The 26,716-nt window shown below is 41.8% G+C and overlaps 2 protein-coding genes across 7 annotated transcripts; both read right to left on the bottom strand.

Moving 5' to 3' along the window:
- Positions 1-110: 110 nt before the first annotated feature.
- setdb1b (SET domain bifurcated histone lysine methyltransferase 1b) lies at positions 111-11,876 on the bottom strand. 3 transcript variants are annotated; one of them, XM_035163327.2, is made up of 25 exons: positions 11,746-11,876; positions 10,150-10,353; positions 9,133-9,299; positions 9,000-9,043; positions 8,210-8,336; positions 7,938-8,108; positions 7,587-7,788; positions 7,237-7,310; positions 6,840-7,030; positions 6,552-6,681; positions 5,997-6,447; positions 5,419-5,532; positions 4,986-5,289; positions 4,594-4,855; positions 4,284-4,374; positions 4,076-4,192; positions 3,739-3,908; positions 3,399-3,635; positions 3,103-3,273; positions 2,338-2,468; positions 2,143-2,162; positions 1,918-2,036; positions 1,581-1,837; positions 1,404-1,492; positions 111-460 (listed from the first exon to the last, which is right to left on the bottom strand). In XM_035163327.2, the coding sequence occupies exons 1-25, from the start codon at positions 11,760-11,762 to the stop codon at positions 343-345; spliced, it is 3,978 nt and encodes a 1,325-aa protein (XP_035019218.2). In that variant the 5' UTR covers positions 11,763-11,876; the 3' UTR covers positions 111-342. The 3 variants fall into 3 exon arrangements, with proteins under 3 accessions (XP_035019218.2, XP_035019219.2, XP_035019220.2); XM_035163328.2 differs by having other exon boundaries at positions 3,417-3,635; XM_035163329.2 differs by lacking the exon at positions 111-460 and adding an exon at positions 523-607.
- Positions 11,877-14,591: 2,715 nt separating this feature from the next.
- On the bottom strand, positions 14,592-25,662 carry arnt (aryl hydrocarbon receptor nuclear translocator). 4 transcript variants are annotated; one of them, XM_035162863.2, is made up of 20 exons: positions 25,300-25,662; positions 24,645-24,738; positions 24,454-24,492; positions 24,287-24,337; positions 23,245-23,458; positions 22,740-22,953; positions 22,548-22,650; positions 22,381-22,446; positions 22,171-22,256; positions 21,971-22,047; positions 21,586-21,720; positions 21,421-21,495; positions 20,612-20,763; positions 20,219-20,344; positions 19,637-19,724; positions 18,783-18,979; positions 17,244-17,433; positions 16,848-17,022; positions 16,625-16,761; positions 14,592-16,531 (listed from the first exon to the last, which is right to left on the bottom strand). In XM_035162863.2, the coding sequence occupies exons 1-20, from the start codon at positions 25,334-25,336 to the stop codon at positions 16,448-16,450; spliced, it is 2,340 nt and encodes a 779-aa protein (XP_035018754.1). In that variant the 5' UTR covers positions 25,337-25,662; the 3' UTR covers positions 14,592-16,447. The 4 variants fall into 4 exon arrangements, with proteins under 4 accessions (XP_035018754.1, XP_035018755.1, XP_035018756.1 ...); XM_035162864.2 differs by having other exon boundaries at positions 20,219-20,341; XM_035162865.2 differs by lacking the exon at positions 24,287-24,337.
- Between the last annotated feature and the right edge of the window lie 1,054 nt (positions 25,663-26,716).

The following is a 26,716-nucleotide window of genomic DNA, read 5'->3' as shown; positions in this document are numbered from 1 at the left end:
CCACCTCTGTCGCTAATTTTATTGTCTCTCTCTCTCTGCAGGTTTCTCTGATGAAAGAGCTGCAGGATCCAGATCTGATGCAACTCAAGACAAAACAGCAGAAGCTTTGGTTGACTGAAGAAAACAGCATTTTATTCAGGGGTTAAACAAACATGTCGTGGGTAAAATGAGAAATATCTGGATGCACATTCATATAAAATAAAGGAGCAACAAACAGATGTATTAAAATTCAGAAATCAGCTTTAAAAAAAACGAACAAACACAAATGTACAGCGTTGAAGAGGATCCTAAAAGTTTCCTACAGATGCAGCAGTGGGAGGGAAGTCCTTAATGGTTTTCAGATTAAAGCAACCTCCCTCTGCACTCAGTGGATCCGCAGCAGCAGAGCAGAACTTTACCCTCCACACTGCCAACCTCGTAGTTGTAATCCCAGGTCAGTTCTGTCCCGGCCCGGATCCGCCTACACAGGGGCGCACACAGGCAAGTCAGAACAGGAACAAGAGCTTCAGGTATACAAACAGTGAGACAACAGAGTGCACTGATTAATGGATTATTATTTGCCTTCTTCTGGAGAGGTGGATATTTTTACTTCTGCACAAACATGATACTGCATGGGGTACAAATAGTGGTGTTAGAGGAAATCCATTGTCACTGTTAGTCAGTAAATCTGTACTGATGACGACAAACACTATTTTACTATGAAACAGTACAGAACTAACCACTCCCACAAAACACAATCTGAGCTCTTAACATGACACAGTAGTGCCACCCTAAGGTCATGTTCACATGACAGCCTTACACACAAATAAATAACTAAATAAAAATAGTGGGTCTCTCTTTTCAGTGGTGTGTCTGTGTAGTGGAGTTGCCAGTGCAGAGGGCATTTACAGAAGTTAAGGGGTTTAAGATATGTACATCTCATCAGGGACCATTACTGGATGTCAAGTCCTAACTCTTTACACTCAAACCCTGTCCACCCAGTTTTAATATACGTGCATTTAGGAGCTGGAATGGAACCAAAAGTCAAAAAGATACTATAGAAATAAACAAAACCAGGCTCAACTTTTACTGCAATGCAATTAATTCAGAAATTCCCAACTATAGCTGACAGTTGTTGTGATGGAAGATAAAATGATTGCTGCACACTAACTTTCCGGAGTTGTTAAATCCTTCCTGGCTGTGATAAAAATAGCTGTGCAGTGTTTTGGCGTCTGATGATTCTTCTAAATTGTGAATCTATGAGTAATATCCTCCTGGATCCTTTTCACCACAGCCTGAAATATCACACGCTCACATATGGGCCTGTAGCATTATTTTTTGTTTTTGTTTATGGTCTGAAACGCCAGTAAAGATTTGCATCATTCTCCTGTGACAAATTAAAATAAATAATAATAATAACTCACTTGCTGGCAAAGAACGCCACCCACGGGAATCTCAAATCATGTGTGTCCACAAACACATTCTGGACAAAGAGGTTTGGACTACAGCTGTGCTGTAATACAGAGAAGAGACGGCCATGAGCAATATAAATACACAGGACAGTGATTTTATCAAATGGTTAAACTGCAATTGTTTCTTACGTTGAGGTATCGCCCAAGGTTTCCCTCCAACTTGGCATCAATGATGTAGCACGACTCCTCACCATCAAAGAACAGGCGCGTGTTTCTGTGAGAGTTGTCCCCGCCTCCTCCAGTTGGTCCCTGCTGCCCTGTCTTTCCTCCCTGACCCCCTGGCCCTCCCCCGCCTCCAGGTGCACCTGTTTTCACCATCATACCGTGGCTGGACTTCAGGGCGATGCCACGGGTGGATTTAACCGCTACCTGCTTCTTAGTCACACCTGAGTCAGAAGAGCAGCGACATGAGAAAACCTGAAAACAGGCAAAACTGTTCATAAGCGTAAAGTATTCATCCCTTTACCTGGAGTTACTTTCTCTCTCTCTTTGTTGTCTTCAGATCCAGAGCTGATGGTCTGCACATCATCGCTGTCTGACAGAGTCATCACATCCTGCTTCTTCCCTGTTTCTGGCTTCACTTGACTGTAACAAACACAAATTCATCTCTTAGTAAATCATAGCTGATGTTATTGATCGGTGAATTATTGCAGAATTTGTATTATTGTAAAATAAGAAACATTTCCAAGACCTCTTGTTGTCTCCGGATTCCTTTAATGGAAAATAAAAAATGGAGAGTTATTGTTCATTATTCAATACAATCATAGAACAAAATTTCAAATATCTAAGAAGATTTCTGTGGGAGACACTGCATTTTCTTTAAAAGCACTGTAGCCACAGAGCTCAGTTCCATGAAACATTATTCTTTCTTTATCTTTTTACTCACCCTCTTCATCCCCTGGCTCGTCAGCCAGGATGCTACTTTGCTTTTCCCCGTCTCCTCGGGCATGGACGGGGGCTTCTGCTCATCGGTTCCCTTGACTGACGCACTCAATTCATCTTTGCTGTCTTGACTCCCTGGAGCGGGAAGGACAGAGGTGAGTGGGAGAAGACAAAACTGATATTTCTTCAAAATCCACCTTTGACATAGAGAATGAATACAGAGGAAAAACTGGAGTAAAACTAGACTTCATTACAAAGTCGAGTAAGTGAACTAAAACATATGATTAGGGCTGCAAAAAAATATGTTTACTTCTAATTTATTCAATAAGTTGGTTTCACTGCCCAAAAACAATAATATGGTAATGAGAGCTCCTGGAAACGTATATATAATAATTTATAGTCGCTCATTTTGTTTCATGCTGTGACGAGAAACGTTTTTTATTTATTTGTCCTGGTCATTATCTTTTCTGCTGGGATGTACTCAGGTGATGGAAAATGCTTTTCCCTGAGTAAACTACCCATTAATATTTATCTAAAGCCCATTTTCCACTGGTCAATACACCAGTGCATTCATGATAACTGGCGAAAATAAACACAAAGGCAAACAACGTCTACCAATGTTTAAAAACTCGCACACCTGCTAATTCTGTATTAAAAGAGGTATAACCTCTATGACCTCTATAACCTCTACATTCTTACATAAAAACCTCAGATTTCTTGTGACTTTCTCCGTCAACATTGACTTTTCCCCTCCGAGTAACCGCCTCACCTTCCTTGTTGCCCTTGACCTGACCACGTGTTGTGTAACTCCTCCACACAGAGCTGGAGCTGAAGTAGTTGTCCTTTACAAACGTGTCGTCCGAACTGTCACTTTCATCTTCACTCTTGGAGTCTTTCTCCTCTTCTTCATTGCTGTCTCCTGATGAGGTCGGGCTTTGGGCTGTGACGGAAAAAACAAACACCAGGTGAAAAATCTTGTGTAGAATAAGAAATAAGCTGGTGTCAAACCAACAGATAACACAGAGAATCAGACTGGGTCAACTAAAGATCGCCCTGATCCCTCACCTGAGGATTTGGACTCACCCTTCCCGGGCGGCACAGCGTTAGAGGATGCTAAAGCAGATGGTTGGATTTTTATCCTGGCAACGTCCACACCGCTTCCCTCGCTGTCCGAACAATGAGCCTCGCTCTCATAGCCCTCCTTGAAGTTTTCCACACTCTCTATATGATCCAGATTGGCAAAATACTCATCACCCATTTCTAGACCCTCTCTGTCGGCAAAGTCGTCCGTCAGGATTTTACCTGAAGTGGAAGAGAAGAGGGAAGACGGGGAATAAGTTACATTGCAATCAAGTGACCTGCTGTGGCCCCATACAAAACCATTAGTGTAAGTCAGTTTCCTCACCAGCATAGATGCAGACAAAAGAGCCCTTGGCCACATCGTCCAGACAGCGGATGCCCCAGCCTTTGTTCTGGGTCTTGAAGAGCTGGAGACGCACCTGCAGGCCGTGCTGAACAAGCCGGTTAGTGCACATCGCAGCACAACATTTGCACCGCTTATTACACTCGTAGATCCTAAAGAGAGAAGAAGAGATAACGGCCTCAGATACAAGACAACCAAATGAGCCTGTTACCTTCAACAGTAATTATCTTGTTATGAGGTTATGAGGGGTGAGAGAGAGAGAGTGTAGAGCACACCACTAGTGAGAAGTGGGTTCAGTATGTGTGTATAAATGTCTGACCCTGTGGGCAGGCACTCCTCTAATCGTTTGTGCGAAAATCCGGCATTTGTGTTGATCTGCGCGCCTGGTGTACAACCTGTGGCCTGAAGGGTCAGCTGGTGACAAGAGCATTTGGATCTGTATTCAAGAGACAAGGACACGACTTCAGAATATAACCACAGGAAGAAATCTGAAAAATGATGAGGTGTGGATGAGCAGCTTCACTGACTTGTCTCGACAGCCGTCAGTGCATTCGCACCCAACCAGGAAGTCTGCACCGGTGTTGATATATACTCCATCTTCAGGAATACGTTCTTTACCTTGAAGAGAGGAGACAGAGATTGATAAGCCTCTCAGGGCTAATTTACACCACTGTTTTTGAAAAGAGAAACCGGCCGTTGACATATGCATGGGGAAGTAATAACTTGTTATTGAGTTATACTTTTTTTGTAGAATTTATTCTTTTTTATTATACCAAAGATGGAAAGAGAAAAAATGCATCCTGGCACAAGAAAAAATTGATCTCCCCTTTTACTTACTGTAGTCTACTTTAGGAGGCGGAGTGGAATCGATCTCATTGACGCAGGACAGTGGGATGTCCTCCCTTCCACCTGTGATGTCTGGAATGTAATAGAATGGCCTCTGTGGCTGGAAAGGACGGTCCACGAGTACGTAGGGGTCTAGACAGAACATCTCTAAGAAGATGAAGTCACAGTGCGTCTGGAAGAGGTAATGTTGGATCTCTCCCATGTTACGCAGACAAAGCCCACACGGAGCCTTGTAGATCACATGGAAGGACATCTGACGAAGCAAAAGACATACATTGTCATTTCGTTTGTTTCCAATGTATATGTGTGTGTGTGTGTGTGCATATATATATATATATATGTGTACCCATATTTTCCACAGTTGTCTGGTTGTTCATGTTTACCTTGCGGTTGACTTTGCGTCGTCCTGTCATGCGTCTGAAATCGTACAATAAAGGAGTGAGGAGGGGGTTCTTTCCACTGTGCAGGTCAGGTTTCGCCGGCCGGACACGATTCAGACAGGCAGGCTGACACGTGTGAGCCATGTAGAAGATGCGGTCCGTCGGGGCACGGTATGAGGGATGCTGTGGGATGCTGGCCAGCGCATGAATCATATGAGGGGGGACGGGAGTGACAGATAGCACCTGTCTCTGAAACGCTTGTGCGAACGTGGCCGTAGGAGTATTTGGAGCAATCAATATTCTTCCGCTATGGATCAACAAAGAATGAAAAGAGAAAGATCAAGAGTTTTTAAAAGCAAGAAGAGATCAGGTTCTATGGCTTTTTTCAGTATCATTAGCAGCGGTTAGTTGGGTCATACAAATAAGTTGAACTCACGCAGGCAGGTTGCTGGGACTCTGGGAAAGTGACTGCATGACTTTGGAGGCATGTGTTCCTCCCACCCCAGGGACAAACGGGGAAGTGCTCTTCTTTGCCATCTGATGTTTATTGCTGAAAGACAGCGAGGAGAGAAACAGACACTCAGTCAATATCAGGTCTCCACTTACTTCCTCTCCAACCACAGGTTTACAGCTGCACATATCGGTCTAATTCCATCCAGAGAGCATTAAAGTAATGCCTAGTAAGAGAGTTGATGTTTATGCCCATTGACACTCATCACTTGACGGCTCACTTCCCCTCACTTCTCTTTGAATAAACATGTGCTTCTTAATTTCATGGTTTTATATTTTTCTGTCTGACAGGATTTGAATGATGAATATTTTACTTAAATTCATCAAATCACTAAAACGACTCCAAATTAATCTAAATAATTTTGCAACAACTTTATATGTCAATGATGTGTTGGGCAAAAGCATCAGTTAATGAAGGTTTATGTGGGTGTTAAATGAAAAAAATTATATTCTTCAGCTTTTCCCCCCCCAAAGTATACACCTTTAAACAATGGCATCACTCACTCGACACGTAGAGACTGTGCAGGATGTGGGGACTGTGGGGACTGGGGGGTTGGTTGGATTGGTTGGATTGGTTGAATTGTTTGAATTGGTTGGATTGGTTGGATCTGTTGGATTTGTTGGATCTGTTGGATCTGTTGGATCTGTTGGATCTGTTGGATCTGTTGAATTGGTTGGATTTGTTGGATTTGTTGGATTTGTTGAATAGGTTGGATTTGTTGGATTTGTTGAATAGGTTGGATTTGTTGGATTTGTTGAATAGGTTGGATTTGTTGGATTTGTTGGGTTTGTTGGGTTTGTTGGATTTGTTGGGGCTGTGGCAGTTGTGGACGCTGTTGAAGTTGTGGTGGCTGTGAAGGTGGACTCAGTGTGGCAGGTGGAGCTTTGACAGGAGAGGCTCCAACATGTCCGTCACTGGTGTATTGAACCACTGGGCCTTTGCTCCTCAACACTCCTAGAAATAGAGGAAATGGAATTAAAAGATGGCCTCTTACAAAAGTGTAGTTTTCATATTTTCTTCTTTTGCATAATTGTACAATAGTACAGCGTGTATGTTACCCATGTTGGGTCGTGTCCTCTGCTGGCCGGCCAGCTTCTTCTCCTGAGTGTTGGCTGTGGTCATCTTCAGGTTGAACATTGGCTCCAACCTGGTGGACCCTCTATAGATCCACTCACTTCTCTTATCATCCTGATCAAACAACATAAGAAGTGAATTCTCTATCAACTGCTGTAACCAGATATCAAACATCATCCAGTTAATTTGTTTAAAGCTTCATGTGGATGAATCCTGTCACAGGGCAACGTGGTCAATTCATCTTATTTCTTCATATTCTAATGCAGACTTACCAAGAAGAGGATCTTGACCAAGCTGCCATCAACATCCTCCACTTTGCTCTTCCACCAGGTTCCCTCCCACTCTGTCTTGATGATCTGGTTGACCTTTAACAGCACCATCGGTCTGCTGGGATAAGCAGTGATGTACTCCTCGATGAAGTCTCGACACGATGCATCCTCTATGTCTTCCCAAGTACGCTTTACTGTCAAAACAAGAAGGATCTCGTTGTTCTATTCATCAATTAAGGTATTTATTATATTATTATAGGTATTTTATTAATAATACACTATTAATAAAATCATTTACAGTTAACGCAAATTTTGACAACAACTTTTACGACTGCACATTTGTAGAATTTATTGGACTTCACAGGTTAAAAGAAAGTGGAGAAAAGCAGTGAGCACTCACATGGTCGACAGACAGGGTAGAGCTCAGTTAGCTTCACATATGAAGCATAGCCATCATCAAAGAATATCAAAAACCTAAAACATATATAACAAAGATATCAACTAGAGTCGGATCAATACTGTTTGCTGGAATTCCACAGTTTGACCTCTAGTGAGCAGGTACAGGTCTGTTTTTAAGAGTAAACACAATTCTTTGATAACAAAATTTAAGGAATCAAAATGTTTATGCTGTGCATTGTTTAGAAAAAATAATTATGGCCAATTAATTGTTAAAATATCAGATGTTTTCTATTAATCAAATATCGATAGAGCCTTGGTCAACATCAGCCAATGAGACAATGCACTACTCACCTCATGCGGTTCTTATTGTTGGGCATCTCTGCTACGATTCCAGCATAGAGCCACACCAGGTTGCCGTCCTTGTACTTGGCGACTACACGGGCTCCGACATACAAACTCTCCAGTGTGGGGTTATATTCGAAAGCCACATGATTTCCAGACAGCAGACTCTTTCCTTTATCAAACTTCACTTTATACTTGAAGATACCGTTTCCTGAATTTAGACAGATGAGAAGATTCAATGACAGAGCAGAACAAGAGAATATGAGCAGCTACATAGTTGATAATAATAGAAATAATCTAGTTGAATATTGACAGTGGAACATCACAAACATGGTGGAGGTTAATGATCTGGTCACACACCAACAGGGTTGATAGCGACGAGGGCGCCTCTGTGCCACGTCTTGGTGCGTTTCTTTCCCAGAATGGTCATCCCGACTAGAAGCTCATCCTCTGTCACGTTTGGGTTTGGCTGGGTTATGGACTGAGATGGGACCTGTGATACAAACACTGCTGGCACCGCACTCTGAATACCTGCAGGGTAGACAAAGCACACACACATTTACTATTAAATACAAAATACTTCCAAACAGTTAGGATGATCCTACAGTGTGTGTGTGTCTGTGTGTACTCACCTGACTGGGATGAAAACTGTCCTGGAGGTCGCAGCAAAGAAACACCTGATGAAGGCTTGTTCACCATTTGGACCAACTTCTGCACCTGCTGAGAGGTTTTCTGTAGAGCTGCAGACGCCTCTTTTAACTGGCAAAATAAATAAAACACAACATACATCATCATCATCTGCATACAGTGAGCAGTGTTTGACCTTTATACATGTGTGAAGGAAACACCAGATCCATGGTTTCCCTTGTAAGCATTTCAGCAAGTCAAATAAAGACTGGAGCTACTTTGGAACTAAAGCTGTTGAAGTCGACGATTGAATCAGACACTGTTTTTTTCCCTGTCAACATGTATAATATCTTACATACTACTCTCTGAATTTTGAAAAGAAACATTTGAGAAATAATGTGTCATTGTTCTACTTTGATATTCTCAATAAATGTAGGGATATGAGAATTCATCTACAAGTTATTATTTCATTGTAATTCTGAACATAAGGAGATTCACCAAATACCACAATTAATGTGTGAACCTTTTACATGTGTTTTTATGTAAAAATGCAGATACCATATAATGTATCTGTACTATGTCTATTTGACTTTTTGTATTTCAAGATATTAATATTATCATTAATGCTCCAATGTCCACATTTCATATCTGTTGCATTTGGTTTAAAAGTAACTTTTGGGGGGGGAAAGTTTTACTTGCATTTCCTTGTGTCACAATAACTCACACATCAAAACGAACATTTAGAAACAAAGTGTACAAGCGAATCAATATAATTAAGTTTTCTATCGTTCTCACCGCCGCATCTTTGCCAGGAGTCCCAGATTTCTTTGGAGGAACCACTGAAACATTTAGGAACACAAGAAAAATGAATACATAGAAGCAGTGAATGATAAGTGTTCTCCTACAAAAAAAATTATACACGACTTACAACAGCCAACAGCAATGACATCATCATCATCGTCATCATCTATTTCAATGACCTCAGAGGACAACACCCCTCCTCCACTACCCTCATCGTCTGAGCTGTTTTCTCGGTAAACGAGACCATTCTTTTGGTAGGTCGCCTTCACCAGCTTCTCACACTCCAATAGGGACCTGAGGAAGAGTGGGGGAGGAAAACGTCAGCCAGTAACATTTACTGTCAAGAAGGGACGCAGCAATGTGGTCCAGTGGATCTGCATCGGCACTTGGATCGACCCTTTGGTTAAGCTTTTAGTGCCAAAAACCACTGGTCTCATGTTACCTTCCAAAAACAATGACTGTTTCATGTCGAGAGGTTGACTGTTTTTTTAATTTGGGGAGAATGAGACTGCTCCTCGTTGTTTGGTTAAGACTCTGAGATGAGGTTTTCAGTTTCTGGATCAGGAGAAAACAAATTGGCTCTATATACAGTATATTCCCATATACATATACTGTTGCTAAGAAAATGACTCGATTATTACAACAGTTGCAAAGTAATGATCAGTCAGTGGACTAATTGATTAGTCAAGTAATTCTTGCAGCACTAATCATGTTTATCATCAATCGTGTAAATGTATCAAATGTTTAGCTTGTTGTGGTTCGTTTGAAGCCAACATACATGATGCTCATTGGACAAAGGCTGATTTGCTCCTTCAATCAATGCTGCCTGATACATGTTTTATGGTTTTTTTTGTTTGGGCTCATTCAATATCTGTATTTGTCCAATAGTCTTCTCCTGAAGTAAAGTCAAAGCACCTGCAAGGTCAGTATGCATTGACTTTAAAAATCACACCGATTCTTTTCATAGCATTTCCAGGTGTGTTTTCATATAACAGACACATTTTTGCCTCATACTACCTTAACAAATGAAGTGAATTACATATATTTACAAAAGATTACACACATGGTTAATTTGCTAGAGACAAGGAACATAAAATCCCCCCATACATAAATATATGAAATAAACAGGTAAATTCCTACTCACTTGTTGGTGTCTTTGAGAAGTACCTCCGTTATTGCCCCCTCTTTCTCTTTTTGCTCCACCCAATCTTTCAGCTCCGTCAGCTGAGCCTTTTTCTTCCGCACGATCTCGCTCTGCTCCACAGTCTCTTCAATCCACTTCTTCAGCTCATCCAGAGAAACGCCCAGTTCCTCCTCCAGACTGGGGTCCCAACCCTCCACCTCCATCCTGAGGAGAATCAGACAGGAGCAGGACACGTAAACATCATTTTAAAGATATACACACAAATCTTAAAATGAACAGATATTGTTGTTATCAGATCTGATAATTTTTTTGCATTTTACCTATTGAAAAAATCTTGAATATTTTCCGTCTGTATTTATCTGACAAATCACCCAATGGTTTAATTTGAAGAAATAGGTGAGATTATATTATTTCACCACCTTGAGGCTTTTAAAATCATCAGCATTTATGAAACTGAGAAAATCCTAACAAGGTCAATCACAAATATGTCCTTTTCATACGCATTCAAAGAACCTGATCTGCCTGGATGCACAACACTGAAACACAATTCATTGTAAAATTCCACAGCCCAACTCCAAACATTCACAAATGACCATTTTGGAAGAATACATATTCCTTCAGATGTAATTCTGTGGCTGGTTCAGACGAGTTTTATTCACTGTGCATTCTGTCTGATGGTCAACATTCAGAGTAAAAGGTTTTACACCATTAAACCTTTTCTTGTAGAAAAGCAGGAACTTGATCTGGGCGCATAAAGAAAATATTAACAGAAAGAATTTAAGAAAACTATTTTCTTCTGCACCATGCAATTAAATCGCACCTCTCTGTCAAATGATTTTCAATTTATTTTAAACGTTATAAGCTTCATGAAGACTGGAAACACTGCAGGGCTGTTTCACTGCAGTGTTTTTTGACAAGGTTTATATAAGGAGTACCTAATAAACTGTCAACTCCACGATTGACCTGTGAATACCCTGAAAATGTTTGAAATGGACCAGGATGTGGACCAGGCTGACCTTCTCATGAGTTGCACATGTCTGCAAAACCCATAAAAACACACACTGACCTGTTGTCATTTCAACATCATCTGCAAACACACTAACTTTTACCATCAGCTCATCTCTGATCCTGGTTCATCACAAATGATGCACAAGCTCCTCTGCAGTAGAAGTAGTATTTCTACTGCTAACATATAAACCCATGAGCCTGAATACAGCCTGTAATGTAGCTGCGAGAGTATGCAGATGAGATTAGCATGCTACTTAGCACAACAAAGGGCCACCTGGAGGCCAACATCCCGTTCAGTTACCTCGCTAACTACACAGCTAACAGGAGAACTACGACCCCAACCCGCCACCGCTTTACTGACACTACACCGAGACACATTAGTAAACAGCAGCTAACACAAACTAACACAAGTCAGAGCTGGATTAGCATGTTAGCCTAGCATTAGCATGGAGAATGTATCATCTCCTGACTAACTGGTGCGTTTTATCTGGAAAACAAACAACTTCGGGCGGTTCTCCGGAGTTTCCCTCAAACACACATCACTCAACGCAGCTACAGCTTCATTTCGCGGCGGCGCTCGTCTCTCACCTCTCGCTGTTTTCCATCTCGTCTGCTCGCAAATACAGCTAGTTAGCAAAGGCTACCTGCTAGCTACAAGCAGGCATATGCTATGCTTCACGGTGGTATTCGAGGTGGGCGGTGTTATGCGGCGCTCTTAGGTTCTGTGGAGGACCTACAAGCTCCACCCAGCGGGGTTACCCAGGTTCATAAAACATTCAGAGCATGTTCAGGAGCGTGAATTCTCATCACTTCACAAACACTGACAGGGAGAAGAAAGTGAGTTAAAGATGTAAAAGTAATTCATCAACAATTCAATCGTTCATTGACTCATCATAAGTGTCATTGTTCAAGTAAATAAATGCAGGCTATGAATCCTAAACAAAAACACAATGGAGCAAATTTTTTGTTCTTTAATAACTTATAATAATATTTTTAATTCATTTATAATTGAATAATTAATAATAATGATACTAATACTACTACTACTACCAATAATGATGATAATAACTTCACTTTTAGAGCTGCTGCTTTAGAAGATGATTCATGGAGCACTGATAAACTGACACTTCCTTCAAAACTTTGTATTTTTGTTTTTAAAAAATCATGAAAACATTGCAGAGTAATTGGATGTACATCTGAAACATCTTTCCTTGTGTGCAGTGATTAGAAGCTGATGTTTGAACACGTCAGTCTGGAGTGTGTTCAAGTCACAACCTCTTTTAACCAAACTGTTCAGCATCCTTGTCTTTGTAAAACTATGATAATTATCATGCTCATTTAATTATAAACTATACACGTCTCACTTAAATTATTTTTGATACTGTTATTTACTTACATCCTTTGAAGATACTGTCGACAGCTTTTCTGTATAAATGTCAGTCGAGTAGGAGCTGTTGAAAGTTAGAAATCTCATTTAAATCATCTCTGCTGTGTGAGTAGATGCATAGCTCCTATAAGAAGATGCTCCTTGGTCCCGGTCAGTCCTCCATCTCCTCCTGATACGTAGAGACAGAGACAGCGCTGTAAGGGTCCAGCACCATCTGAGCACAGCGGACCATGGTCACCACCAAGAACAAACAGAGGAGGAAGAAGAAGAAGAGGACAAAGCCAAGGTCCACGTCCAAATCCAATTTGTTCACAGGGAAGATCGGTGGGTCCATGGTGACTAATCCACAAACGTCCTCTTCACAGTTGTTCTCTCATTTGTCTACTTTTCCAAAAACATATTTACACACTATTTCTTCATTTGTAAGAACTTCTCCAGTGGATCTGTTATGCTGCTGCAGTTTCTACAATCCCAAACTAAAGTCAAAAATCCAGTCCTCGGTCGAGTTTTTAATTTCTTCTTCCAGCATCGACACCTTCTGTCCTCCTCCAGTAGAAGAGGTGGAGTGGTGGACACACAGAGCCCCATTTGGCACCTGTGTCCCGCATGAATAGTTAACAAGTTTGGTAACGATCAGGCTTTTCCTCCGATGAGAACACCGAGGCATCTCTGTGGCCACTTCAGGAGACGAGACCTCTACAGGAGATGACACCTTAACAAGAGTCATTGGATCCCTGGTCAGTGCAAGGTTCACAGACACACGACAACGCAGAAAGATGTCGCACAAGTTTTTTACAGCTTTGAATAATGCAAATGTGGCACACAGATCAAGATTCTCTGTCTATACTGAAATCAGTTCACTCTACACATACATACTCAGGCACATACGCACAAGGGCTCATTATGTTTATGATCTGATAATCGTGGAGATTCTAGAGTGCCGAATGGTGAAGATGCAAAAGAGGAAAAAGAAAAGGTTCTAGAAGAGAAAGAGGATATGACGCCTTTGTGGCAATCCACTTGAGAGGGGTTGAAAACTGATCCTGACCAAAAAGATGCAGATTGCTTGTATTCTGATGCCACGACAGAGACACACAAGTTAAGAGTAAAGAGACTCTATGCAGATAACAGTGGATCTGGACTCAAAGCTGGAAAAGGAGTGAATGTGTTGTGTCAAATTAAGATTTACAGCACGAGACGTCACTCAGGTCCAACCCAAACAGGGCAGAGTTGACATAGTAAACCTGACTTAAACCCGTCCGAGCATTAACTCCATCTGTTTTCACCCTCAGGCTGTGAAAGAGAGGAGGGAAGGACGAAGGCTGAAACTGATCCCAGCAGTTACCCACGGATCTCTCCTCTGTGCGTCTTCAGCGACATGCAGAAAGGGAACAGATACAGGCCAATCACAGCAAAGCTGGCTTTTGTTTCCTCACCAGTTAACATAAAACTCTTTCAAGGAAGTGAACACATGCAGGGATGTAACTGAAAACATTCATGACTCTTGCATGAATGTGATAAGTGAACAGACTAAATATATAAACTTTGTGATTAAGGATTAAATGCACAACAGAACACTGTGGTTGCATGCCTCTGCCAACCAGTGCATTGTGTATATTTCTATATTCATATAAGGTCACTGTGACCTTTGACCACTGACATGTGATCACTTTATTGCAATCGTGACCTTGACCTATGACCATCAGTTAATCAGTGAGTCCAAGTGAATTGCATGAGATTTAATGAAATACCTGATATCACATTCACAGTAACATGAGGTCACTGTGACCATAAATCCACATTTTTCTTTAAAATAAAAGTTTTCATATTGCAGCATTTCAGTAATGATAAACGCTGATACGTATATAACTGTGAGAGGTTTTATAGGCCAATTGATAAATCAGTCAGGGAGGAGTTTTTTCTGTATTTGTTTATTTCTTATTCTCTTTTTTGACTGTGTAACTCTGATTTACTCTACTCTATTCTATGAGCTGACTAACTCTGCTAGGATGTGTGGGCAGTTTAAATTAGAATCCAACTCCATTTCTGACAATATAGCAATTTAATACAAAAACCAAACATTCTCTCATTTAACATTTCATATACAGTATATTTATATATTTGTGTTTAATGAGTGATAAAAGTTCACATCATTGAAAAAAAAAAAAAAAAACCCGGATACAGAGCGACCAAAAAGGTTTTTTAACAACAACAAAGACAACACAGTCACCAAGATATTTTTGAAGACAATAATGGACATGGGTTTACATAGTTACATAATTTGTCATTAAGTGTGCAAGTGTTACACACAAACTACAGAAAACTGTAATAAAAAGGGTCCAATTTAAACTAATACCACAAATTAAAAACTTAAATGTTTCAATATGTCATCTTTCATCACACAACATTCTTCTAAAATACAAACTTACCAAAAATTGATTGTATAACACAGGTGGTCGGATCTCGTTGGCAAAGATTCAGTCCTTGTCCAAATGTTAGTCACAAACATGAGGACAAAACACTCAACACTTTTTGGACATTTTCACTTTTAGATCTTCTCAGTTTATTCCATATCAATCCTGAATACCCTGATCAAACCTTTAATTAGATACCAATCAGAAGATGGTAATGGACAATTCAAGTTATCATTAAAAGTTTTTGAAATAACAATAAAGTACTACGGAAAATTTTCAAGGAAATCAAAACATGACTACCACATCTCTCTAATTCAAAATAACATGAAGGAAAACATTTATAACAACAATAGAGAATGGCTTCAAAGTACATCATTCCTGCTTGTTAATTATTGCTGAGTGATTTCTTCTTTTTTTTTGTTTTTTTTGATTTACAAAAGGAGTACAAAAATCCCATACTTGGTACAGGTTAATGCAGGATGACAGAAAGACGTCAAGCAATTCAGAAAACCCTATGACTGTATTAAAACTTGATAATGATACTGTACGCATCCATTAAACATACACACACACATGCATAGTGTATATATATATATAAATGTAGGCAAAGAAAAATAGATTATACATTTCCACCGGGCACCTAGACCAACAGTATATAGCCATTGTAACACATTGTGTCTGTGTTATTAAAGTACATCATTCCATGAAGAAAAAGAAAAAAACTTAAATGTTCCTGAAGAGGAAAAATGAAATAATTAAAATTTATAGGTGAAGCCACCAAGTACATAGAAAACTGTACTCCGTATAAACCTACACATTGTAGAAGCGCTCCATGAAAGCAGTGCTGACATGCAGAGACATGCTGTGGATTTCAAACTGCAAGTGACAGTGGTGGTTTGCGTGCGACAGCTGAGATTCTTTTCTTTTAAATCACCAAAGCTGTATATCCCTGCAATTTCCTGAGAGTTTAAATCAACGATTGGGGTGATTTATCTACGTGCTAAAGGCTAAAACAGCAAAATACACTTCATCAACGCCTGAGAAAACCAGGAATATATTAGAATACAAGGCCTTTTCTTTGTGTTTACCAGAATGTGAGAGTGTGTTATTGTGCAGTCTACTCAAATGCATTTGTGATTGTGCGCTTTTATATATGTATTTATTTATATATATATATATATATCACATATCTACAATATAGGTTGTTGAGCTTTGGGCAGTGCTAGCTAGAGATGTCTCTTAGAATCTTATTGTTAAAATAATATTCTTTTCATCAGTAGCAAATCCTTGATTGTCCTCTCCCATATATCTACAGTCAGGTAAATCCCACCATATTCAACTGGCCCGTGGCAGTGCAGTTTAAGCCATGCAAAGCAAGAGAAGAGTGCTACTCTCAGGAGCAGGAAGAAAACAGGTACAGAAGAGCAAAATATAAGAGAGCGTAAGGGCAAGAACTGTTAGGACAAAGGTGTGAACTTTATCGACCAAGTCACTCATTAAACGAAGGGTAGATTGGAATCTCAAAGTCATCGCTGTTGAAGTTGGCAGGCTGGTCCAGCATGGACAACACATCCTGGAGCAGATAAAAAAAAGACAAGACCAAGATTTATTATAAGTGATAAAACAAAAAGGGAGAGTAGAGCCAGACTGATTTTGTATCACTCACAGGAAACATGTCTTGCTGGTTGCCCTGAGCATGAGGATGCTGCTCTGCGTTACTCTGCGAATGTTGCTGGCCTTGCCACTGAGGCCACACTCCCTCCGCTGCTCTGGAAGGAAACTGTGCCCCCGACTGAGAGCCATCTGAAACAGAGAGCAGAGGGGTCAGAGGATGTACCTGTATAAAACACACAGACATGGTTCAACACACATCTGTGCATACAACCTACCATAGCCGTTGGTGTTGAGGCTGGCACGAGCATTAATTTGTGGGTAGTCTGCACCGCTGGTGGGGGTGGGAGCAGCACCTGTAGGCATCTGGCCAAAAGAGTTTGAAGAGCCGCCTCCAAATCCTCCCATGGGAGCAAAGGGAGGAGACATGGTCTTTGCTGCCTGGGGAGCCACCTGTTGGTAAGAATGAAAAGAGCAACTCTGTTTATTGACTAAAAGTAAAGTAGGGTCGATGCCAAATAATTAAATATGTGGTCAGTAACTGGCAGGAAGACAAAAACGTGTCGTTATATCAGTAAGTATATCATCGTTGCTTCCTTTGTGAATAAAGATTGATTTAAAACGTTAACACAGATGAGATAAATAGGAGCATGACTCCTGTCGTACTATGTTACCTGGTTATTAAATTGTGGTCTAGCTACGGGTCCAGCTCCAGGCCATCCTCCTACTGGTCCTCCAAGGAGGGGACTTCCAGTGCTGGAGGGGGTAACCGACTGCGGGCCTCCATTCTGACGGGACATCTGAGCCAGCATCTGTCCTGCTGAGTGAGCTGGCTGTGTCATCTGTGGAGTCATGTTGACTTGCCTGCAGAGAAGAGTGAAGAGAGAGTGAGAGCTCTGTTAAAAATAAAAATGGACTCCATTACATAACATGATAGAAACTCACCTGAAATAAAAACAGAAAACCCTTCTTACAAAAAAAGAATGTGAGCAAATTGTAATTAAAATCAGGGCAACAACTACTGGAAACACATTGTGCATGTTTTCAGGATTACATTCTGAAGAAACAATGACTAAAACAGCATCTGCACCAATTTATAGCAGATGAGGGAAGTTTTTATTCTTCTACACGCGGACTTGAACTGTGGCAGACTCCCAACTGGGAGAACTGGGTAATTTTCCCAAGGGCTGTTGTTGTAAATCAGCCAAAAACCTACAGGTAAACGAGGTGGTAGCTCACATTAACATGCTGGTTTATTAGTTCCCACAGCAGCCAGGAGTCACAGAGTTTACAGAGGATAATAATCTCATTACCTCCACATCTCAACTTGTTATCCCAAGGTAACGACATAACCTAATTAAGTCAGATCTCAAGATAACAGGATAAACTACAGGCATCTTCAAGCACTTGTTTCTGCTCCGTGTCATGTTGTTTGTATAAGAGATGTAACTGACATTCATTGTCAGAAAAGAGCCCAAATAAATTGTGTAGTTTGCACAATAAACAGTGGAATGAGCCAAACACACTCTGAGGCAATAAAATAGAGGTGCTTACTTAAAAAATTCATCAGAGGATGTTTTGCCTGAGGATTAAGACCTGTTGTACATGAACATCAGTCATCCAAAACGTTAACAGCCCTGGTGAGGTGAATCACATTGACTATCTCATTACAATGGCACCTGTCAAGAGGTGGGGCATATTAGGCAAGCGAGCAGTTCACTTTTGAAGCTGATGTGTTGGAAGCCGGAAAAATTAGCAGGCACAAGGATCTTAGTAACTCTGCCAAGGGCCAAATTTAAAGATTACTGGGTCAGCAGCTCTTCAACACAGCAGGTCTTATGGGATGTTCCCATGTGCCGTGGTTGGTACAAGGAAGAACAACTGGTGAACTGCCGACAGGGTCATGGAAACTGCTGAGAACATTAATATTGGCCACAGTTCATTGCAGCATGCTGTGGGGAGCCGTCAGTCAAAACCAATTTCATACACCCACGAAGTCCTGGAAAAAGGTCTAATTATAAAAAACACGTATGGGCGGAGTACAGATGCATTTAAGTATGTGTTAATATCTTGGTTCCTCAAACCACAGGACACCTTCAAAGGTCTTGTGTCAACCAGTTGGTGCTTTTGGCAGCATGAGGTGAACCTACACAATATTATGCAGGTGTTTTTAATGTGGTGGCAGCTCTGTGTAAGCACATGAGACTTCCTACCTGTAAGCATCATTGGGTCGTCCTGCATTGAAGTTGTTGGCCTGAGGGTAAACCTGTGCGGAGGGAGTGGAGGTGGAGGACATGCCCTTCGTCTGATCTGGGCCTTGGAAAAGGGAGGAGTAGAGCTCTGGCTTCTCGAGGGTCTTGCTGTGGTCTGGACCTGCAGCTGGGACAGGCTGTACCGGCTGGACTGGCATCTGAAGACCAGCAAAATGATCAGTGAGCGATCACACTCCAGAACTCAAGTGTCTCAGTGCTGGAGAAATTACCCGACCCAACAGAAAAGTTTAAGTGTTCAGTTCTCCTGAATTTGTTGCCAAAAAAGGGAACAAATCATCAGACAGTACTGACGTATTGTATGTGAAAGTGTATGATAATCCACAATGGGCCAAAGCTTTGTTGAGTTAGCACCATGTGAAACAGGTTTTTCTTTGTTTTAATTTTTGTGGTTTCAGCTGGAATATTTATTATTATTCAGTTCCTTTATGTGCATGTTTGTCCTTTTGCAGTAGTAATAACCAAAAGGTTAACAAAACTGAAACCTACAGTCACATTTTACGACCTAAAAATGAATAAAGGAAAAATATGTTTATGTTTTTTTAGAATGTGTGATCAGTGTTGTTTCAGTGTATCTCTCTTAAGTTGTTTAATGTTTTATTCCACTCTGTGTTTACCTTATGAATACTGTATTGTACTACCTATGGGGAAGTACAATGGTGTTCTCTCACTGGTGGTACACATTTTCCTCTATATTAGGAACAATGTAACCACAGTTCTGTTAAAAAAACAGTACATAATCTATGCTTCAATCGGACTTGGCATGTATATCCATGGGTCCGCACACGTGGTCTAACCTGTGAGAGGGCAATTGGCCCCGCTTCATACAGCCCGTCTCTGGCTCCGCCTCCCTCCAGCTCGGCCTGCTGCTGCTGTTGGAACTGCCTGGAAAAGGGGACAGCGGGTGCTGATTAAAAGTCTAATAGAATAGTCTCATCTCCATTTCCATGCCTCCACTGTTGAGTGAGAAATCCCAAACACCTTCTGATAAAACAGCCCACCACCGGTCACCATGGCAACATAAAAAGAGAAAGGAGGACAGAGGAGGAAGAGTGTGACAAGCTCCAGCAGAGAAAGACCTGCTATATTAACACTGTACAAACCGCTAACATGCTACATCACCTTTTAAATTGTAATGTCTTTACTACTTACTATTGGAAAACTATAACACATGCTTCTTATTAGACAACAGTTCTATTTTTTCAACGCTACAGTGGAACAGAGACAACTAAAAAATGAGAGAAGAATACCTCAGGGTGGGAAATGATAACAAAAACAAAGGGTCTATAGTTGGCTAGTAACAGCAGTAGTCTCCCATGAAGAAGCAGCCCCCGTTGTCCCATGCAGGGGAACAATAGTCAGGTCAGGCCTGGTCTCACCTGATGGCCACCTGCCCCGGGCTGAGCACAACAGGAGGGCAGCTTGGGCTGCTCTGACCCAGGGAAGGGGGCAGCATGCCCCCTGGGGAGGAGATGGGGGTGAGGGGGTCCTGAGTCGAGTTTCTACTGCCCCACAATTAGAGATGGGTGCAAAGGAGAGGTGTAGGGAGAGAGCGATCAGTGTGTGTTTTATATAAAGTAGTTTTGGTAATGTTGAAAGTGGAATTGGGGATTTAGGGAGGACAGGTAAGCATTCAGACAGACGGATCTTTCCGGGATCTTACAGTTATATTTCACCAAATCAGTGCTTTCATTGTGTGGAGTATTTTATTGTGTAATAAGGTTGCGTAATCACCGGTAATGGTAAAAGTATTTCTACTAAGATTGACTCACTTGACGTTGACATTGGTACAGATGATATACTCAATCTCCTCTGAAAATGGATTCTGGAAGGTGAAGGAGCTCGTTCTCATCCAGATCCATTCTCTCGATTTTGAGCGGAACCGAAACATCACTGACAAAACCTGACCCTTCAGCTTCAACACCTGAGGACACGTGCAACATTTCAAACAGTCATAATGTTGTGTTTACACAATAACACAAGAACCTAGAATACTGACAGATATCAGGTTACACCTTTAATAAAACATTACAGCGTGAATGTAGAAGAATCTGAACTGTTGAGCTGTGGGAACTGACTGAAGCTCCTTAGGATCAGTTTCAGTTCTGGTTTGATTTTCCTTCATATTTCACAGTAAAAAGAAGGTTGCAGTGAGTAGTGAACTTTTTTTCTTCCTGCTGCACAGAAATGAGGTCAGCAGCAGCTGGTGCTTAAGATATCAAGTGTGAAAATGAGACAAGTAACCTAAAGGTTTGGAAGAAGGAAGTGTACACTCTCACTTTGTACGCTGAGGTGACATTAGCCATGACTAACATAACACAACCAAACCAGTGCAGCTGTGTAACTTGAGTCTCATTCTGGGTCACATAAGTGCCAGGGTTTGACAAGAAAGAAAATATGTGCAATAAAAAATATGATAAATCTTTTTCCGCTGTGTCAATTTTGAGACTATTTTTATTTTGATTCTGACAATGTTGTAGCATAACAGTGCTTCATCACAGAAGTACTCCTGTAAGCGCATGTAAACACAAGAGATCCACAGAAAATAAAAATTAGACCTCAAAAAGTGGCATAATCCTACCTGTTGAAAGCTGTCTCTCAGTAAGCCCTGGTCTTCAGGGTGGGCGAACTCCAAAATATGCTTACCGAGCAAATCCTGCAACATAAGCAGATAACACGAGAATAATAAGCATAGAAAACATAAACGGCTTCAGAATGAGATATTTCCACCAGCTGCGAAGCGTACCTGTGGCTGGTAGCCGATAGTGGCCATGCAGCGGTGGTCTACAAAGGTAAACATGCCCTGGCAGTTATGGCGCGAGATGAACTCTACTGGAACACTGATACTGTTGATGTCTGTGTCACCTGGGCAACAAGTCACCTGAAGAGGAAGAAAGTTCCAGTTTAAGCATAAATGTAATGACCTGCAGGAGATATAGTACAAGCAGGCCCTACACAATGTTTAATGGTTCAAAACAAGGGGGACAAAAAAACATTTACAATCCCACTGCATGACTTCGATTTATGACTTCGATAATATCATCACTGTTTTGAAACTCCGCAAATCATGCAAATATTTTAAAAAACAACATAAACAAATCACATAACTACTATCACTACATCTATTATACCTGTAATCTCCCAATGGCAACTAGGCAGTAGCGACTCCCCTGAGTGTTGTCTGCTTCATTATCTGTCAGTGATACTCCTGAAACATAAACACACAAAAATGTCAACATCCAAGTATAACTCGTCATTTACAGGTCCTGGGCATATGATGAAGCAAAAGTAACAGAGATGGAGATGATCCTAAAAAAAAGCAGAGTTTTACCTGCAGGGGGCCAAGACTTGATGTATCCTGTACAGTGGACCACTACGTACTGGGTCTCCCCTTCCTTGGCTGCACCCAAACCATTTCTGAGGTAAGGGGGGGAAAAAAATCAATTACCATCTACTTGCTACTGGGCTACCCTACATCTACTGGTGTGGAATAATACTGATCAAATTATAAAAAATACTTCAATTGTTTGGCTTTGCTCACCTGTTTCTATTCCGAAGGAAATTCAGTCTGTTCATCGACAATGGTTCCACTGGACATGAACCACACCTTCACACACAAACAGGCAACCAAATGAGCAATTTACACATCTTGGCACAAATCACAGATTAAATATTAAACTGTGTGATTAATCTGAGTATGAGTCACACCTCATTCTGCAGATGAATGAGCGACGGGCCCCCATACTCATTCTTGCTGATGACTGCTGACCTTCCTTCTTCACTGTTCCAGTCTTTAAGTCCAACATCCTCCCTTTGAAGGCAAACCAGTGCATTGAGTCAATCCTGGGTGTAATGGGGTGCACATGTGTCAGCTACGACCTGTGTGTGTATGATTTATACCTGTGTTGTTATTCTCTGCAGTGGAGAGCTGCTCCCTGAGCTTTTCTGTGTCGTCTTGGTGGAGCTGATCATACAAGGAAGAGCCGAGCCATTCAGACTGTGACTGGTTGAGGACGGGTGTCACAGAGTCTGAGACATAAACAATGCGGCCGGTCTCACATGACACCACGAACAGGAAGCCATCGGCAGCCTCCAGAATGAGGTGCTTCAGTTCCTTCAAACAGAAAGCATCAAAGACGGGCTCAGCAGTGGGGAGGATTGATCATCGAGCATATTCCTCCACATGAGTAAATTATAATGTTTTCTCGAAACTCAGAAGAGCCCTAGTCCTTTATATCTTGGTCTTTATCATGACTATGTTGTCTGTAAGAGGGTCTTCTGCAAAGGTCTATGATTCCCCCACTGTAAAGGTTGTGTAATATCACTAATTTTAGAGGGGGAAATTGTCTGTTTCACATCTGACCACCCTTCTATTTCTACATGTCTCTCTGTAGGTTGCTTATACCTGGTCAGTGAGAAAGGAAGGTTTGTACGACCCATCTGCATTGGTATTGCCACTTCCTCTCAGAGACTTCATATGGGACACTGCCATTCGTAAGATGGTAAGTTTGTCTGGTTTCCGTGCCAGAGCGCTGCACGTGGGCACCATGTCGGACAATTCTGTGATGTAGGCGGTCATCTTGTTCCGCCTCCGCCTCTCAATCTCACTGTGGTTCTCCCTGGATGGAGGAAACAAGGGAGGGATGCAAAGGTGGAGACGATATGTAGGATCAAGATGGGAGAAACAGCTAGGTGGACGACATGGTGTAGAGCTCAGAGTTAATTTTTCTATGCAAGTATGCCAATCTGGAAAAGGAGATGGGCATGAGAGAAGGTGAGCGACGTAATGGACACATAAAACAAAGTGTCGTCAGTGATCAAACTGACAGTGAGAAAGCAAGAGATTCTGGTCTGTCAAGGCCAGTCGGTGTGACAAAGGAGAGCAAGTGCAAAAAGAGAAAGACCCTTCAGATGTCCTGAGAGGGGGAGAGAAGAGAAGAGGATTACCAGAGTGAAAGAAGACCCCGTCTCATACAAAGCACAGTGGTTAGTGACACATATCACAGTGGTGGGTTAAGACAGACAACAAGCAGCCTTGGGGCAAAGAAGCAAAGCATTCTGACAGGCACCAAAAACAGACACACAGTGCAGCGAAATATTCCGGTAATGCTGTGCTGTCAAAAAACTATGTGCTAGGGCCCCGTCAGGACAGGACAGTACTTAATCAGTGCATTTAATATTGATATGGATACAAGCAGGAGAGGAAGCCTTCCCTAGCGGTACAGGCCATACCTGGCTACTTTTTCCTTATCTGCAAAACTCTGATCGTCTTCCAAAAACCTGGAAATGAAACCAACCTGCTAAAGTGCTGGTCCCAAAAAAATCTCGACCAAAGTAAAAAAGAAGTGTTGGAGTAAAAAAAAAATAGTTGGATAGAGAGAGAGAGGATTACTTCCCTAACTGCCCTCAACTCACTCACATCTATTTCTCATCAGTAATCCTCCTACCTGGCAAAGCGCTCTTTGTCATTGCCGTTGCCACCTGATTCATCATCGCACCTGAGGAAAAAGAGAAAACACCACATGAAATCCCAGCAGCCTGGACAGTCATAACAAACACTTGATAGTGCAACTCGTCCCGCTTGGGCGAAAAGAACACACGGAGACAAATGTACCTGAACAACTTGCTTCCGTCGTCATCGTCGAAGTCTGGCCTGCAGTTGTGGAGAAGCGAGACAAGCGAGAGGCGTCAAACAAAAGATATTTTCAACACAAGTCAGCAAAAACGAAAACATCTCACAATACACACAGCGCAGGAACTAGCACTAACACACACACACACACACACACACACAGACAGACTTACGCAGCTCGTCTCTTGTTGGTCACTTTTGGCACAACAGCCCCGCCACCTGCTTGGGTCCCACTTGCCCCCATACCCAGATCTGGGTCTGGTAACTCTATTAATAACACAGAGGCGCACAGACAGAGGTGATCACTTATTGTGGCACAAGCACTGCAAAGGGAAACTAAACTCTTACTCGGAGCCAACGTTCAAATGCCAGATTAGCAGTGCATGACAGAGCTGGGGGTAAAGCATTCAGTTAACACCAACTATTCCTGAATCGTGATTTGTGGTTTGTTGAGACAGTCACGACCCTGAGCTAACGCTGAAGCTACATGTAGCGCAGAGATGTCACGCTAAAGAGCCGAAAACAGACACATTAGCTCGCCTGAATTTAGCTTCTCACCTCACGGAGCTCAAATAAAAACAAGGGAGCTTCCTACACAGTGATATAGCCTCTGTTGGCTGCTAGCAGCTAACCCAGCTCCCACTTATGCAACAACCAGCGAGCCTAGCTGTGGCATTAGCTCGGCTACTAAGCTAACTTAGCCGCTGCTGTCACGCTATCTTTTTAAGTGTCCGCTGGAGCCGTGCGGTGGGGAAAACACCGACAACCCGCTGACAGCCGCACCGTAACGTGGGGCTCGAGGCCACCGGGACTTTGAGGGCACTTTACCTGGGTCAGCAGAGGACATGTCCGAGTGGAAGAACATAAACAAACAACTTCAGCTGCGGGGGAGAAAAAAAGAGACCTCAGCACCCCCGCCCCTCCCCCGCGCTAGCCAGCTAGCTCGCGGGCTAACCAGCCTCCTCGCAGATTTCCTCGCGACTTTGCTTTGAGTTGTAGCCGCGGAGAACCACGACCGGTCACACGGACCCCGAGGGTGATCAACACGGAGGGTAGTGACGGGTCCGGTCCCGGTTTAAAGCCCTCTCGCTGGGTAAGATGGCGTTAGGGGCCAACGGAGCCACAGGCTGTCCACACTGTTTTCTCTCCTCCTCTCGATTGGACTCAACAGCCAGATACACATGACGTGAAATGTTGGGAAATCCGTGCGGTGCTCCGCCCAGCAGAGGAGGAGGAGGAGGAGAGGAGCCAGGAGAGGAGCCAGGAGCCCTCAGGTGGAGAGGAGAGCTGAGAACACAAGGTTTCTGAGTTTATCTGTTTGATTGTTTCATGTCTGACAATGTGGACTGAAAGTGTCTGTGCGGGAAGTGTCATCCATCTGCTGTGATTCATGTTTTATATACTGAAACACTTCACTTTATGTGGATGTGTGTGATCTCATCAGGCTCTTATACTTCACTTTATACCTTTGATTATCAGATTTGGAAAAAAACAAGTGGACCCCGGAGTTAAACACTTAACTGTAAGGTAAATTGTAAGTCCTTGTTGGCATTTAAAAATAATGTATTTTCATTGAATTAAATTGAAGTTGTTTTCTTCACAACAACTGCAAGTGCATCATATACGGCTCAGATGTTAATGATAATGTGAATAAAAAAATATATGAAATATGTTGTACTCTCATTCATGTTTTACAAGCAAAGTATTTGATTTCACTCATTGTTTGATTTGCAATATTTCTCATTTTATATATTTGATACTTTGTGGCACATTTGATAAAAGATTTTTTATTGACATTTTGACATGTGAAAATGTATAAATACAAACATTTTAGAGGTCTGGTTTCTGGTTAAGGTAATGGATGAACCAGTGTTGATTCAGGGTGACGTAATGATTGATCAAATTATTAAAAATATTTAATATTTTCTCCTCTATCTCTGTTCATTCAGCTGAACTGAGTTGAGGTAAATGTCCACTCACCCTGAGTCTGTGTCTCCTACAGTTTTCTCCTGGAAGAAGAGTTTATTTTTACTCCACTGTCTCCAAACGCAACGGAACAAAAGTTAGTGTAGGTGTCTTAGTGAGAGTTTATTGGTTGATAATGATGACATCACCTGGGAGCTGCTGGCAGGCCCTAGGTTTGTCACAAATCAAATTTTGATTGTTTAATTTTGTTGTCATGCTATGTTTGTGCCAAGAACACTGTTTATCTTAATGTGTATTGTATATAAAGCACGTTGAGCTG

The sequence above is a fragment of the Hippoglossus stenolepis genome, chromosome 8, assembly GCF_022539355.2.
Source record: "Hippoglossus stenolepis isolate QCI-W04-F060 chromosome 8, HSTE1.2, whole genome shotgun sequence".
NCBI lineage: Eukaryota > Metazoa > Chordata > Actinopteri > Pleuronectiformes > Pleuronectidae > Hippoglossus > Hippoglossus stenolepis.
The sequence above is the reverse complement of the archived record's forward strand: the minus strand, read 5'-3'. Positions and strand labels throughout refer to the sequence as shown.